This window comes from Mus pahari, chromosome 6 (genome assembly GCF_900095145.1).
Source record: "Mus pahari chromosome 6, PAHARI_EIJ_v1.1, whole genome shotgun sequence".
NCBI classification, from domain to species: Eukaryota; Metazoa; Chordata; class Mammalia; order Rodentia; family Muridae; genus Mus; species Mus pahari.
In genome coordinates this window covers 17,876,316-17,891,655 of record NC_034595.1, presented here as the reverse complement: position 1 = coordinate 17,891,655, position 15,340 = coordinate 17,876,316, and the positions used below count along the sequence as shown (strand labels likewise).

Here is a 15,340-nt window from a genome sequence, read left to right as displayed (position 1 = left end):
CACACACACACACACACACACACACACACACACTACACACACAAATTAGAGCTGAGACTGTACTGAATCCCCAAATTCAGACTTTCTTAATCAGCAATAACTGAAGATCCTTCTTACGCAGTTAGAAAGAACAACTCACAGTGGGACCTGCTTTACACATGTACTAAGCAACACAGAATCACTCTTAATTAACCGTAAGAAAGCTGATTTCACACAGCCTTGCTTTGTGATGCAGCCATGCTTCATGCTAAGGGTTAAGACAGTGGGAGAGTGCAAGCCCAGCCAGGAATCTATTGTGTAACATCATGTCCTTGAAAGTTGAGAAAAGCCCAGAGATAAACCAGATCACCTGTCAGAACTTGGGAACACAAGTTCTTCAGAAGCCCAAATACAGAGCAGGTAGCCAGCCGCAGATGACCCTTCACCTCAAGTAATAAAATGAGGCATGGCTTCGCACATGACTAAGATATTCCAAAACATATCAACAGGCTCTATGTTTTACGTTGCCATTTATCAGACAGTTTCTGTGCCTTGTGTGTGAGATGAAGATGTTAGTAAATATTAAGTAATCACAGAAACTAATGAGATGGCACTGTCACTTCTACTTAAAACTGAGGCTCAGAGAGAAAGCAAGACGTCCAAGATGATACAGCTTGCCAATATCTGTGGCAGAATTCTAACCCAGGTCTGTGGACCTCCCAATCCTATGCTTTGACTACTCACACTTCCTTACCTGTTTACCGTCCTGGTTGCCTTTAGCCACTGGCTGTGCATTCCCAGAGATTTCCATGCTTCTGCCTTTCAAGGAGGAATGATGCAAAGTTTCCTTTTCTGACTGTTTCAACTCTTCTCCAAACCCATGTCCAGAGTAGCAAAAATCTGAATACAAAAATACCCAGAGATCAGGAGCTACCGAACAAAACACTCTTTTTTATCCCCTTTTGCTTTTCTGGAGCAGGGTTGTGGGGCATTCAGCTGTCTTGCTTGGTTTGCAGCACTAACAGCAAATTCTTTGCCTTCTTCAGAGGATTTCCCTCAGCTGGGAGGCTTGTCTGTGACTGAGGTCACCTGGGACAGCCTCACACTCAACTGGACCACAGATGACGCCTATAAGCACTTTGTCATTCAGGTGCAGGAGGCCAACAATGTGGAGGCTGCTCAGAACCTCACGGTACCCGGCAGCCTCAGAGCTGTGGACATCCCAGGCCTCAAGGCCGACACCCCTTATAGAGTCTCCATCTATGGGGTCATCCAGGGCTATAGAACACCGATGCTCTCTACTGATGTCTCCACAGGTATCATCTCCACTGCCCATGCTTAGTCCTCATGGTTCTCTCTCGCTCGCTCGCTCGCTATGTCTCTCTCTCTCTCTCTCTCTCTCTCTCTCTCTCTCTCTCTCTCTCTCTCTCTCTCTCTCTCTCTCTCCCCACTCCCCCTTCTCTCTCCACTCCTCTCTCTCTCTCTGAGATGGCAAGGGAATTAGCTTTTCTTCCTGGCTCATTCCTTTCTATGCATGACGCATGCTCAGAGCCCTCTCTGTGAGCTGTTCCATCATTCCAATGCCTTCGCCACAGCAGTGATGAGTCATGCAAGACACTGACACTTCTGGCCTCCAACGGCCACTTTGTTGACTCACCTAGTCAGTCCCACAATGACATCTTTTCACGGTGGCCTCTGTTTAGAGAACCAGCCTGTTGGTTTTAACTTCCATCTGTAATCCTGGCAGAGAATCAAAAGCCCATCCTCCCCTCGTGTGAGTTTTGGTGGAGCACAGACCATCTATTTTAGAGATTCTTTTGCTGTTTGAACGTTATTTCAAAATTTCTCGTGGAGATGTGTCCTACAGTGCTTACACTGACACAGTGATTCTTTGAAATGAAGTGAGCTCAACAGGAGAACTGAATTACCCTCCAGTGGGCGATTCTCTCAGATGCAGTCATTGCTAGAACATCAAACTATCAAATTATCTGTCAAAGAGAGGAAATATCATACAATTCTGACTGGATAATATACCAAAGATACTGTCGTTCTGTAGCAGGACACTCAGTAGCTCTCAGAGCAAGAAATATCTCAGGCTATAAACAGAACAGAGTCGATACCCCCTCTTTGCTCTGTGAATCAAGAGGTATTCCCCGAAGCAAGCTCCCAATCCCGACACCAGGGATTCGTTCTGGTTTACTCCTTACATTGTCACAGTTATAAAGCTTTCAATGGGAGTCTGCCCAAGTGAACAGCGTGGCTCATCTTTATGGTGTGCCCTGATGAGTTGCTTCTCATGAGACTGCCTCCATTTTTTATACAGTCACTGTGTCTAAACTCTCACAGCAAACCATTACATCGTTGTTGATTCAAAAGGATAACTTTGCGATTTTGCCTCACTTGTTACAGGAACTGTCAGTGATACACACCTAAAACATAAGCAACCACAGTGTGGACAGTGACCACAGGCTGCCCAGAGATTACAGTTAAGGATCTCCTAAATTTTCCTCAGGGTTCTTGACTGACATCCACAAACTATTCTGTCCCAGAAGGCAGAGCACTCAATCACACACCACTTCTGATCTTTCCTGCAGATCTCGTGGTTTGGATGCCATCTGTATTCTTTTTTTATGGTAGCAACATTCTTGTCTCTGACAAGCCGGCCATGAAGGGGAAGGGCTATAATTCATCTGTGAATCTGGGATTAGGGGGTCTTTCTCCTCACTACATAGATTGCACTGGCTTCACAAATGCCTCCCATGTGCACTCACTGCATGCTATACCACTGCTTCTCAGAAAAGCAAAAGCACTGGCAGGACATCTCCCCAGAAAAATATTATTTCTTAGCTAAAAAGGGTTGTCTGAACTGTTTGGCTCAGCTGTCTTGGCTGCCAATACAGGACTAGCCCTCTTGGCCTACACAGACATAAGTAAAAGAGAACATGCTATTTTAACAGATGATGAGAACAGCTGGCTCTTCCTTATCTAAAGTATGGAAAAAAAATAATCAGGAGTTACCCTGTGAGATGGGAGGATCATTTCAAGTGACAAAATCAGAAGCCTCCAGGTTCCACACAGGGAGGCCCATGCTGTCAGCATTATTTAGCACTCATTTAGATAGATAAGCATTCTCTCAAAGCTAATGCAGGAATCCACATAATCTTGGTCCCTAGTTTAGCTCAAGAGCCTGAAAGCTGTCAGCTTTTGACTGATTGCCAATGGCCCTGAGGCAGTGCTCTCGGAGACAGATCCAGCCAATTCCACTGAAACGAGCCAGTCCGTCTTCTGTGCTGAGGTTTCTTGTCAGGCCTGATCATCAGTGGCAAATGCAGGGGAGAAAAGTCTAACAGCCCTACCTTCCTTTCCTCAGTTTCCTCTTAACCATACCATTTTCTCCTTCCTCGGCACTGATTAGTAGCGGCAGCATCACTTTCTCTTGCTGTAACCCTGAATTATCAGATCTTGTTCCCTGGGCATGGTTCTATTAACCACCTCCACCTTGAAACACAGCCAAATAACTAAATCATTTGATTGTTTTTTTTTCTCTCTCTCTCTCTCTTTCCCTCTCATCTTTCAGCCAAAGAACCTGAAATTGGAAACCTAAATGTTTCTGATATAACTCCTGAGGGCTTCAATCTCTCCTGGACAGCGACCGACGGGATCTTCGACATGTTTACCATTGAAATTATTGATTCTAATAGGTTGCTGCAGACAGCAGAACATAATATATCTGGTGCTGAGCGAACTGCCCGCATCTCAGGGCTTCCACCTAGTACTGACTTCATTGTCTACCTCTCTGGAATTGCTCCCAGCATCCGTACCAAAACCATCAGTACCACAGCCACCACAGGTACATGAGCGATCTCTAGTTTCTGACACTTTCTCTCCACAGTCTCTCTCAGCAGGATGAAGCCACTTGATTTCGTTGGCCAATGAGGTATAAGCCATTGAATATCAACTTTCCTAGGTTGCTGGGAAGCGTCATTGTCTAACAAAATTTTTCTTCTGACAGCCACCTAAATGGTACATTCTCATGAATCCATATCCCTGATTATCATAAGCAGGGTGTTCTTGCTCAGAAAATGTGGTCCTGCAGCGTGTGATCTGTGCCAGATGATTTCTTTAGTGCCTTGAGGAGGACTCCATAGAGGAGAGCATTATTGCCCACTCAGGCAACATTCTTAGAACAATACCTTCACTTGACAGATAAATTAGCATAGTCCAGACTAGGAAAAAATGTAAGGAATGCAGTTTTCCTTATATTTAACAAAAGAAGGCCCATGTTCTAGGGAACACAAGAAAAGGATTGGTATAGCGTCAAAATTACCCTCTGCTTAGACCACCAATGGTTGATGGAGACCCAATTTATATGCTTGTTTAGACTGTTATCAGGGTAGTCTTGGAAAAAAGGAGCCAGGGATACATGGTTCCTAGTCTATTCATGTTAAAGTACAGTAACACAGAGGGAACAAAATGAGTTGACCATGTGTACTTGGTTTGAATTGGTTTTCAACAAAGAATAATCTCTTGCCTGAAAGGCAGAGTCTAAAACCTTATGGACTTAGTCTTCTGTGTTTTAAACTTTTTCCTCTAATGGTGAATTTGATGAATATACTTTTACATGTAATCTTATTGCTGATACAGACAGCTCTCTTCTTAGCCACATCTCTACCTCAAATATGACTTCGGGAGCTTGCCTTAAATAGCTTTCTTATAGACGTTACTCGTTTTGATTGTCACCAAACAACAGTGGTATTCTCCAGGCTCAGTAATCCTGAAACCCTGCCATCTCCAGCCTTAAACGGAGCATCTTCTAATTACAGCACTTAGCTGCGCAGGCTGATAGGCAGACAGCATGCTCAGATCCTGGTGGTCGATGCAGCCACAAGTACTTCCCATTAGAGGTTCTTCTGTCTCCACTGAGCCCCCCTTTGAGCAACGGTTTAAAAATCAGCTACTGCCCATTTTTCATCCTCTTACTTCTACCAGGTCCTTCTTAATTTGATGTAGCCATCTAATCAAAGCTTTAAAGCTTTAAAGTACACTCCATCCCAAAGAAAGGACCTTCATAGTCTGTTGCTCCCATATACCCCCTTTCAATCTGGAATTGTTCTGTGTTGAGTTAATATGTCTTGCTTTTGTTTGAATTCCTAAACCATCTTGTCCTCCTCTCTTTAACAATCTTCCCTCACAGCAACCATTCTCACGCGTCTGTGGTCCTTCTAATCAAAGCTTGCCTGTGTCCCATTCAAAGGAATGTCTGCATGCTGTTTTAAGTCAAACATGATCTAGAGTATCTTTCCATTTGCCTGGATTTTATATATTGATTGCTACCCTTGGGATGCTAAGAAAGACCCCAAAATTGCAACCAAAACGTCTCATGAGAAGACCCAGTGGTACCCACCTTGTTCTTGAGATTTTCATTTTCTGGATTCCTGACAGATAGACTGCTCGCTTTTGACATCTACTCTGTTGAGCATGCACTGTCGCCTACTGTTGTCTGTTCCAAAGCACTAGAACTTTCTTCCCATCCATCATCTTGTCAGAATTGCGATGCATGTGGTGAATACTCAGAGCATTAAATCTTTAAACATGTCTATCTTTCTTGGAAGCAGACAGCATGTCAGGGAAGTGTTCGTAAGAGAAGTGGTGGGAGAAAAAATGTCCCTTGCCTGCATGGAACGCTGACCAAACCCTAACTAGCATTCTCTTTCTGGAACTTGTCTTATATCTCACAATTCACCATCGTTGCATCCTCTGAGAGTTCACTGAAGGTAATGCTAATCTCAGGAACCAAGGCCTCCCTCCCTCCATCTGTATGATGAATGTGTTGGCACTGCCAGACTTCCTACTGTAGCGTGAGAAGAATTATAGACTATATCTTTAATTCAAGAGATGGCTTTTACAGCAGAAGACAGTGAAGAGCTGAGTTCCATCTGGAGGACTTTATCCTTTGTGTGGTTGTAAAAACACTGCCAAAGTGGTAGCAAAAACTACAGCCTTATCGGCACCTCAGAATGACAGGACGGAAAAGGCATGCCAAGCACGATGACTGTAAGCTGTTTCTGAGCCAGATTGGTTGGATTCTTAGAGACTTTAGAGCATCTATGACATGGAGTTTTGTAGTTAAATATTACTCAAATGAGTCTATTCTTATCTCTAAATATTGAATCTAAAACAAAACAAGCCCCAGGTTGGAAAAGTAGTTTGCCTCTTTCCAACCCTAAATCCTATCAATAGCTCAGTCCTCTAGGGCTACCGATTCTCTTTAGAATCAACATGGTTTGACATACTTCACATTTGTATTATTTACTAAATGACTAGGAGTCTGGACCCACGTACATCTCAGTTGACCCTAGCTATGAAAGCCTATTATGTTAAGTTTCTCATATTACTATTTAAGAAACAAAAAAAAAATTTTTTTTACCTCAACAGAATTTTCTCTTTACAAAGGCTCCATTAAGCAAACCCCCTAATCAAGGAATTTGGTGTTTAACTTCAAGTTTTCCTACATCTTAAGTATCCACTAGATGTTTTTTAATCTAATCCACCTTCACTTGTATAGCCTTTGGGGTGAGGTATGGATTTTCCTATTATGCATGCATCTAAGTTTCCAATGTCCTTGAAGAAATTCTACATAGATGCAGATGTTGGCCTTTAATTTGTGCATCCATATAGGTCAAATGAACACTAAGAAAACCCTCAAGAAGCACTTTCTAAAGACTGCTCAATTGGATATCATCTTACTGAGACACTTAAAGACACTCCTAAGATATGGGATCCATAGCCTAGCAATGCTGGGGTGAACAAAACTGCATAGATTTACTTACAGAACATGCTTTTCAAAGCCTTTGAAGGGATGTGTGCTCTGTGAATCTTACTGGTAAAAGAAAATGGTTGCTGTTTATGATGGATGCTTTAACATGAAGCTGTCTTTCCCTGGGACATCTTGACTTCAGAAATTTTGGCAAATGTAGCCATAATATCTTTTATTAGTCCTATCTGTACTTCTGATGGCTGGCTAACTTTCCTTTACAAATGGCTCCAAACGTGTTTACACTTTAAAAGAATACAAATAAATAACTGAAGAAAAATCAGTAACTTCTTAGTCATATAATAAATGTAGGCATAGATACTGCCTGACATTCAATTTTTTCTGCAAGTATTTGGTTAAATACAGACATTTAAATTCTATGGAAAAAATCTGACAAAATCTACTGCTTCCTCCAATAACATCTCTCTCTCTCTCTCTCTCTCTCTCTCTCTCTCTCTCTCTCTCTCTCTCTCTCTCTGTTTCTGCCCATGTTCCTTCCCTTCAGAGCCAGAACCACAGTTGGGCATGCTAATCTTTAGCAATATTACTTCTGACAGCTTCAATGTGTCATGGACCACACAAGCTGGGCTTTTTGCAAAGATTGTTGTCAATATGAGCGATACTCATGCACTGCACTAGTCTCAACAACTCACAGTCCTGGGAGATGCACAGCAAGCTCACATCACAGGCTTGGTAGAGAACACTGCCTATGATGTCAGTGTGACAGGGACCACCTGGGCTGGTGACCCCAGAGGACCCCTCACTGCCTTTGTCATTACAGGTATTCAAAGGTTCTCTCTGTCAGTTTAGGATTCTTAAAAAAAGGAGATAGGCACTCTAATGAAAAATCCAGTCCCAAGCATAGTCTTGACTCCAATTGTAAAGGCCTTTATTTTTAACCTACAGGAAATGAATGTATATGTATTCAAGTCATATATCCATATTTATTCATTAGGATACATATGGTACAAAGTGATATTTTGACATATGTATTTATTGGAGAATCACCAAGTCAAATCAAATTAATTTATCAATCATGTCATCTACCTTTTGAGATAATATTTAAAATTTAATCTTTCAGCCATTTGGAACATTGGCTATTATTAGTTATTATTATTAACTGAGGCAACTATTCTGTGCCTCAGTTAGCTTATTCCGCACCTCACTGCAGCTTATTCTCTATTGGCCATTTGAACTATGTGCCTTTTGACCAATGGCAAGTGGCCAAGCCCACCTTTGGTGACCAGTATTCTCCTTTCTACTCCTATCAGGTCAATTCGTCAAGATTCTCCAGAAAAGGGAGATTGTGAAGTGGTTTCTCTTCCTATTCTTGGCTTATTTCACTTAATGTTAGCCAGGCTTACCTGTGGCATCAAGAATGATAGAATTCCCTTCTTTTATGGCTATATAGCATTCTCCTACGTGTACTTACCAAATGTTGTTACTAATGTAGCCAATGAGGGAAAAGGATTGCTATGCAATGTTATTTCTTTTTATTATTATTATTATTATTATTATTATTATTATTATTATTATTATTTTCTTTATTTAGCAATGTTATTTCTAATAGCAGAAACGCCAAATGTAAAATTCTAACTACTAAAAGCAATGGCACTCCTTAGAGGAGGAAGACCCTTACAGCTCCTCTTGGAAGCTTTTCTTCACACTTGCTTAGAGCTTTAGGGATCTTTTGGCCCATTTTATAGAATGCTTGATCCATGGTGCAGAGAGTCTGGAGAAAGGGTGAAATTTAAATTACCGATGATCTAGAACAGGAATTATGTCCACAAATTGTGGTATGTAAGATGTAAAGTACCTAGTGTCCTAGAGGATCCCCAAATCCTATAATTTGCCATTGAAAAAAACAACCCAAAGCCAAGCCAAAAACAAAACAAAACATAAAACTTACTCTTAAAACAGTCAAGCACAGAAACTGACACGTTCAACCTAGGAAGATAGATAAATGCTAAACTCTGTACACTTATTAAATTTGAACTGTGATATAAAGAGATGTTGCCTATTTTCTCTCTTAATCTTACCTTAAGTCAATAGTAAAGGCTGCACATGGTAAATCTCTAGCAAGACAAACCTCTAAAAAAATGCTTAGAATTTCTCTTCTACTAACTCTCAGGAGATAGACATAGTCGTGACCCTTAAACTAAGCTAGTCCCTCCCAGAGTCTAGATTACTATAAATGAGCTGTGTTAATAAGTACAGCTAGTTGTGGTAGCTGAGCTCAAGTCTGGTTGATTTCTAAACCTATCCCACATCATCTTACCTACACATAGCTCTGGCAAATTTGTTTGGACCCTGATGTTCTTGTGTTAGGGAATAGGGTGCCCACTGGTGCTGTTGGCCATCTACATTAGGAATCTAGCAGACACAGTGAAAAGTAACTGCCTAGCCTCCACTGGATCCTCTACTAGTGTTATGTCGTCCTGTTGCTTCCCAACAGTATGAGGAGAGTGGACTTCTTAAAAGTAAATTGGGATGTAGATCAAAGTTAAATTCACATGTCCGGCATGAGTAAGACCTTAGATTTGCTCCCTATCCACAAGCCCAGGGGAAAACAGTAGAAAGATGCCTCACAACTTACTCTTAGCATAAGATTTTAAATGTTTTTTTTTTTTTCTTTCAATTATCAAATGTGAATTTAAGCTGTTTTTTTAAAAGAACAGCAGAAAGAATGGGGTGAGAGGAGGACTTTCTACCCCCAGCTCCCAGAGCTCATCAGGCCCTCACATGTCACCTTCTGAAGGACCTCCCACAGAACAGAGAGAAGTGAGGGAAGCTGAAAGAGCAGCCCTAAGGAGGGGAACAGAGATCCAGTTACAGCATTGTTTCTGCTAATCCCTAGTTTGAAAAGACTCTACATTTTGAAAGAAGCATACCAAAAAAGAAATGAAAATGAATAGGAAAGACTGTAGGAGGAAAAAACAAGCCCTTGATTGACTAATTAGCCTGAAAGTACCAGTTTCCTCTGGAATTCACTGTTTTGATGGCATGGAGTTACAGAGGCCAGTTATCAAAGAAGGGCACCACTTCTCTTAACAAAACCAACATTTGAGAACCTTGTTTTACAAATCAAGACTGTTTGCATGGTAAAAACAATTTCATATTTGCTTTGATAGAGTTACAGCTCTTGGGAAATCTTATGAGAAAAATAAACTCTCAAAATAAACATTAACCGTTACAAAATCAGCACAGGAAGTCCAAGCCACAGCAAAGTTTAAGTCTCTGCTTATGGATTCATTCACTTATTCATTCAGGTGCCAAGAACTTCTTTTTAAACATTGTCTTTATATCCTAGGGAAATTTGACCATAGGCATTAGTGCAAGGTCATTTATCACTTTGAAACTTCTCAGTTAGCTGCAACAACATGAGCCAGTGAGCAAGTGTGGGGGGAGGGGAAGAGAAGAGAAGAGAAGAGAAGAGAAGAGAAGAGAAGAGAAGAGAAGAGAAGAGAAGAGAAGAGAAGAGAAGAGAAGAGAAGAGAAGGAAAGGGAAGAGAAGAAAGGGTCCAAATTACATGCTACTTGGGCATGGAATTTCTATCCTTCTCCCTTTTGATATAGAGTAAATACATTCAGCATCGCTAAGTGCTGAATGAGTATACACTGGTCTTCTCTCATTTTTTTTTTTTTTATGAGAGCTGTGTCCCCACTGGTGTCAGAGCACTTAATAGCATTTACTAATTTAATCATTGGCTTAGGATGTGCAAAGAATACTAAGCTTGGAACAAGAAGGCCTTGGAAAAGCCAGACACTTTCCCTCCGCATTGATGTCCTGGAGGCCAGCAGACAGATAGCAACACCTACCTCACAGCATTGTTGTGTTAGACTGGATCAACGATCTGTAGCCTCCTCATCTGGGACTTGTTTTCAGAAATTTGGCTCCCATAAGGTTACTTTTTAGAAAGCTCAAGTATGTGAAAAGACCCCTCCACAACTAGAGAATAAGTGGGTCTGGCACACAGATAGACAAACCATAAAACCAAGATAACAAAATATGTTCTTGCTTTCTAACTTAACCCAGAAAAACCAAAACAACATAAGAATTGCCAAACTTTAGAATTCCTTCCTGGTTTATGAACATAAATCTTTAATTTGGATAAGTAACAACACAACAAACCTTACTTCTCCTGTTATCCCAGTTTATGAAACTATTATTCAATAGTTGACCCAAATGATTGTATTCAAAATATGAACCAGATTAAGATATGAAATATACTAAAAAAGTATGCTTGCAACAACCAATTTTTTTAAAAATCTGATTTGCTTCAAAACAAGAAACAGCAAGAAGTAGATTAAGGTTCCAAAGTGATACAAGGTGTCCTATTTGTATAGTGAGATATACAACTTAGGCTCAGCTGAAAGCCTTGCTCTATCATACCTTGGGCCAAATCAGTTAATCATTTAGAAACTTTTCTTTTGACCTATGATTGGGAATGATAGTTACTGTACAGTCTTGTTAAGAAATTTACTCTACATAACAATATCAGGCGCCCAAGCCATTATTACTAAATATTCCTTTTCTGAGCATTTAACCCATGGGAATCTATCAGTGTTCTTGGCGTTTGAGCATTTAACTCCTAGGGTGAGTGATTGAGAATTTATCTGCGGTCTTAGAGTCGTGAGCATTTAACTCATGGGGTGATTGACAGGGAATCTATTGGTGTTCTCAGAGTCGGGAGGGAGCATTGAACTCACGGGATGGTTGACTGGGAATCTATCGGTGTTCTCAGAGTCGGGAGGGAGCATTGAACTCACGGGATGGTTGACTGGGAATCTATCTGTGCTCTTGGGGCTGCACGCCGCCTTAGTCAAATCAGCGCTGCTAACCTGCGTCATTTTCACCCCTCCCTTCTTTCAGAGGCCTTGCCCCTTCTGGAAAATTTAACCATTTCCGACACTAATCCCTACGGGTTCACAGTTTCCTGGACGGCATCAGAGAATGCCTTTGACAGCTTTCTAGTAACGGTGGTGGATTCTGGGAAGCTGCTGGACCCCCAGGAATTCACACTTTCAGGAACCCAGAGGAAGCTGGAGCTTAGAGGCCTCATAACTGGCATTGGCTATGAGGTCCTGGTCTCCGGCTTCACCCAAGGGCACCAAACAAGGCCCTTGAGGGCTGAGACCATTACAGGTATTTCAATTCAAGAGAGCCGTCCGCTCCTCTTGCTGGTCCCTTTCTGTGTAGTCTGTCTTCAGATCCCTGTGATTTTAACATTGTCTGTATTCTCCACTTAATCCACAGACATCGCTTGTTCTCTCATGTTCTCCACATGTCCCCTTCTTTCAGAATCTATTGAGTGCTCACACACACCCCATCCTAGAAAGGAGAAGGTGGTAACGTTTCTCTTTAATGTTCCAAATCCTTTAGTCCACGTCTTGCCTGTAGCTCTCACGTGCTCACAACAGTTACCTTCGTTTGTGTTCATCCTGGCTGGTTCCCAGCAACATTTCAGCCTTCTCAAAAGAAATATGCCAATGAGTATATTTTGAAAAAAGTATTTTAAAGTCTTTACTATTTCAAAGTCTCAACCTGTGATCTTAACCAACTTACCCAGTGGTCTTATTACTATACAGGCCTTAAAAAAAAAATTAAAAAACTGATTCTTCAACACAGACTAAATCCATAATGTTCTCAAGACTAATACTTCCTATAGAAATATCACATTAATAATTTTAACAGTCAGAAAACTGTGTTTCCCAAAGTATTTCTAAAGAAAGCAAGCTCTGATGACTGTTTAAAGATCTCATTTGATAACATTTCGCGTTCAGTTAAATTTGGAACTAGGATCTTTGACCACACAGGCTGGTCAGAGTCTCTTATTATGTATCTTGCAGGGTTGCAGTAGTTCCCAAACTTGTTTGACAGGGAATGCTTTGTGAAGGATGGAAATAAAACAGGAAGTGTTTGCTTTGAGCACACACACTTTGGGAAACTCAGCTTCAGATTTATTTTGACACCGAGTTTTGTCTAGTTACCAAAATGAAACTCTGGGTACAAAGTATATATAATTATATCTCAAGTGGGTCTAAGCCTCATTCTACCATCTAAATGGTAAACTAGCAAGGAAATAAAATTAAACAGGAAATGATAGGAGCCTTCTTCTGGATAGCAGCTCCCGAGAACAAAGCCAAACGAACATAACATTTGAAGTCATTTTGCTCAGGCTCCAGGGAAATATAATCATCAGAATTGTCATGGACAGCTCCACAGATCATTAAAGTTGGTTTATTTGTCTTTTCCAAAGGAAAAGAAAAGGAGCTCACAGCGGAGTGGCACTCAGCCACTGGAAGACAAAGAGCAAATGTAAACAAGTTACGGCTTTGAACTTGTTTAATAATGCACGGGAGGGGCCAAGGCTGAGTCCAGATGTGGACTGATACAGTTACTTTTAGACAAAACTCACAGATGCAAGCATATGCTTGGCTTGTATTGAATGTGTCAACTCCATGTTTTCCTTCTCATCCCCCTACTAGACTTTTTAATGTGGAATGATTTTCTTTCCTGGTATCTCAGGACACTCTGTCTCTAAAAACCGAGGCAGCACTGCGTTCTGATACTCCACCAGAAGGAAGACTGCATGGACGGCTAATTAATGCTCTGTCTCCTCCTTCTTCCACCATCTTCTCTCCCTCTAGAAGCTGAACCGGAAGTTGACCACCTTCTAGTTTCAGATGCCACTCCAGACGGTTTCCGTCTGTCCTGGACTGCTGATGAAGGGATATTCGACAGTTTTGTTGTCAGGATCAGAGATACCAAAAAGCAATCTGAACCACAAGAAATAACCCTCCATTCCCCCGAACGTACCAGGGACATAACAGGTCTCAGAGAGGCCACTGAGTATGAAATTGAACTTTATGGAATAAGCCGTGGAAGGCGATCCCAGCCAGTCAGTGCCATAGCAACAACAGGTACTGTAAACAAACAGGTGCCATAGCAACAGTGGAATCTATAAACAAACAGGAGAGGAAAGAGGAAATCAAAGACTGGGATTCTTCTTCCTATAGGGCTGTATAATCACAAGAGCTCTGAGGTGCAGAGAGGCTTGTGTTCAGAACCTAGTTGCTTTAAGCATAGACTGTGTTCTCCTAGACCATGTGGACAAATCTCTGCACCATAAATGGTGAATCACAATATGATTCCAGTTACTTAGCAGGATGGTGGGATTCAGTGATTTATTTTATGTAAAAGCAACAACATGAGACCTGGGAGGAAGCAAGTGTGTCAGGGTGTCTCTCCTAGATCATCAACTATTGGACATTTTTAATTTCCAAAAACCTCCTTCTATCTCCTAGTATGTATCCGAGACTACCATCCCTTGTTCTTTGGTCAGATGTTACAGTCACGCTAGATGAGTGAGGGGCAGTGGAGATATGGAACCGAGACCTGAAAGGATTATAACATGCTTATAAAAGGTCCCACATGAGCCATCAGTTCTGTGGTTAGCAAACTGAGGGATGGAGCTGGTAAGGCTAGCAGGATGGTCTTCCTGGGCTCACAAACACAAGCAGACACTGCGTGTAAGAGGCCTCTACAGGGGAAATAAGACCCTTTTTCCTATCAGCTATACTAAGGAGAAAGGAAAAGATACCAAGGCACATCATTACTATGGTCATAAAACGTATGTGACTCTCTAGAGGGAAAAACAAAGACCTGAAAATGCGGTACCTTTAAAAAAAAAAATTCTGAGGGAATAGTCAAGATGGCATTGCAGAGAGATAACCCCCTCAAAGGAATCTGAGGAAGGAATCAGAAAATCCCAAGGAAAGGAGAAGCTCTGAGAAATGATGAGCTACACACAAAGGATCTTGGCCTCAACTATTGATGCATCAAGAATCTGGAGCCCAGAAAGCTGAAGTACTGTGCCTAAGGTCAGGCTGCTATAATGAGCTTATTATGACAGTGTGACTGTAATTACCTTAATAGTCAAACCAGATGACAGCTGACCAGTGAATATATACACTAGCTATAGATAGACACAGGGAGTATTAGTCCCAGCTCCCTATGTTAAGACGTTTTATTGTATGGGTAGGTAGGAGCTGGTTTGTGGTGTGTGTGTGTGTGTGTGTGTGTGTGTGTGTGTGTGTGTGTGTTTGTGTATGTGTGTGTGTGTTTGTATGCCTGTGTTTCTGTATGTCTGTATATCTGTTTGTGTGTGTGTGTGTGTGTGCATGTGTGTATATGTGTGTGTGTGTGTGTGTTCACTTGCATGTAGAACCCAGAAGTCAACTTTAGGTATTATTCTCAGAAGCCATCTATTATTCTGTGTGCCTCTCTCTCTCTCTCTCTCTCTCTCTCTCTCTCTCTCTCTCTCTCTCTCTGTGTGTGTGTGTGTGTGTGTGTGTCACAGACAAAGAGACATACAGAGACATTGTGTTCATCCATTTATATATGGTACATATGAATGTGCAAAAGTCTAAGTATGTGGGTGCTCATGCCTACATATGCTCGGAGGTCAGGGGAGAACGCAGGCTGCCTGCTCTATCACTATTACCTTGCTCTACTGAGAAAGTATCTCACTGACCCTAGAGCTG

The 15,340-nt window shown here is 41.5% G+C and overlaps 1 protein-coding gene and 1 long non-coding RNA gene across 4 annotated transcripts in view; one reads left to right on the top strand and one right to left on the bottom strand.

Annotated features, from left to right (window-relative positions):
- Positions 1–15,340, top strand: part of Tnc (tenascin C) — an 89,170-nt gene that overhangs the window by 51,369 nt on the left and 22,461 nt on the right. The window contains exons 13-16 of one of the 3 annotated variants that reach the window (XM_029539888.1): positions 1,026–1,295; positions 3,557–3,829; positions 11,667–11,939; positions 13,445–13,717. The exons of 1 other annotated variant lie outside the window; for it this stretch is intronic. In XM_029539888.1, coding sequence (XP_029395748.1) covers positions 1,026–1,295; positions 3,557–3,829; positions 11,667–11,939; positions 13,445–13,717 — 1,089 coding nt within the window. The remainder of the gene's footprint in view (positions 1–1,025; positions 1,296–3,556; positions 3,830–11,666; positions 11,940–13,444; positions 13,718–15,340) is intronic. One more of the 3 variants, XM_029539889.1, reaches the window with a different exon arrangement.
- LOC110322759 lies at positions 13,019–13,755 on the bottom strand. Its single transcript, XR_002380594.1, has 2 exons — positions 13,614–13,755; positions 13,019–13,516 (listed from the first exon to the last, which is right to left on the bottom strand). It is a non-coding gene; the product is annotated as an uncharacterized LOC110322759 (long non-coding RNA).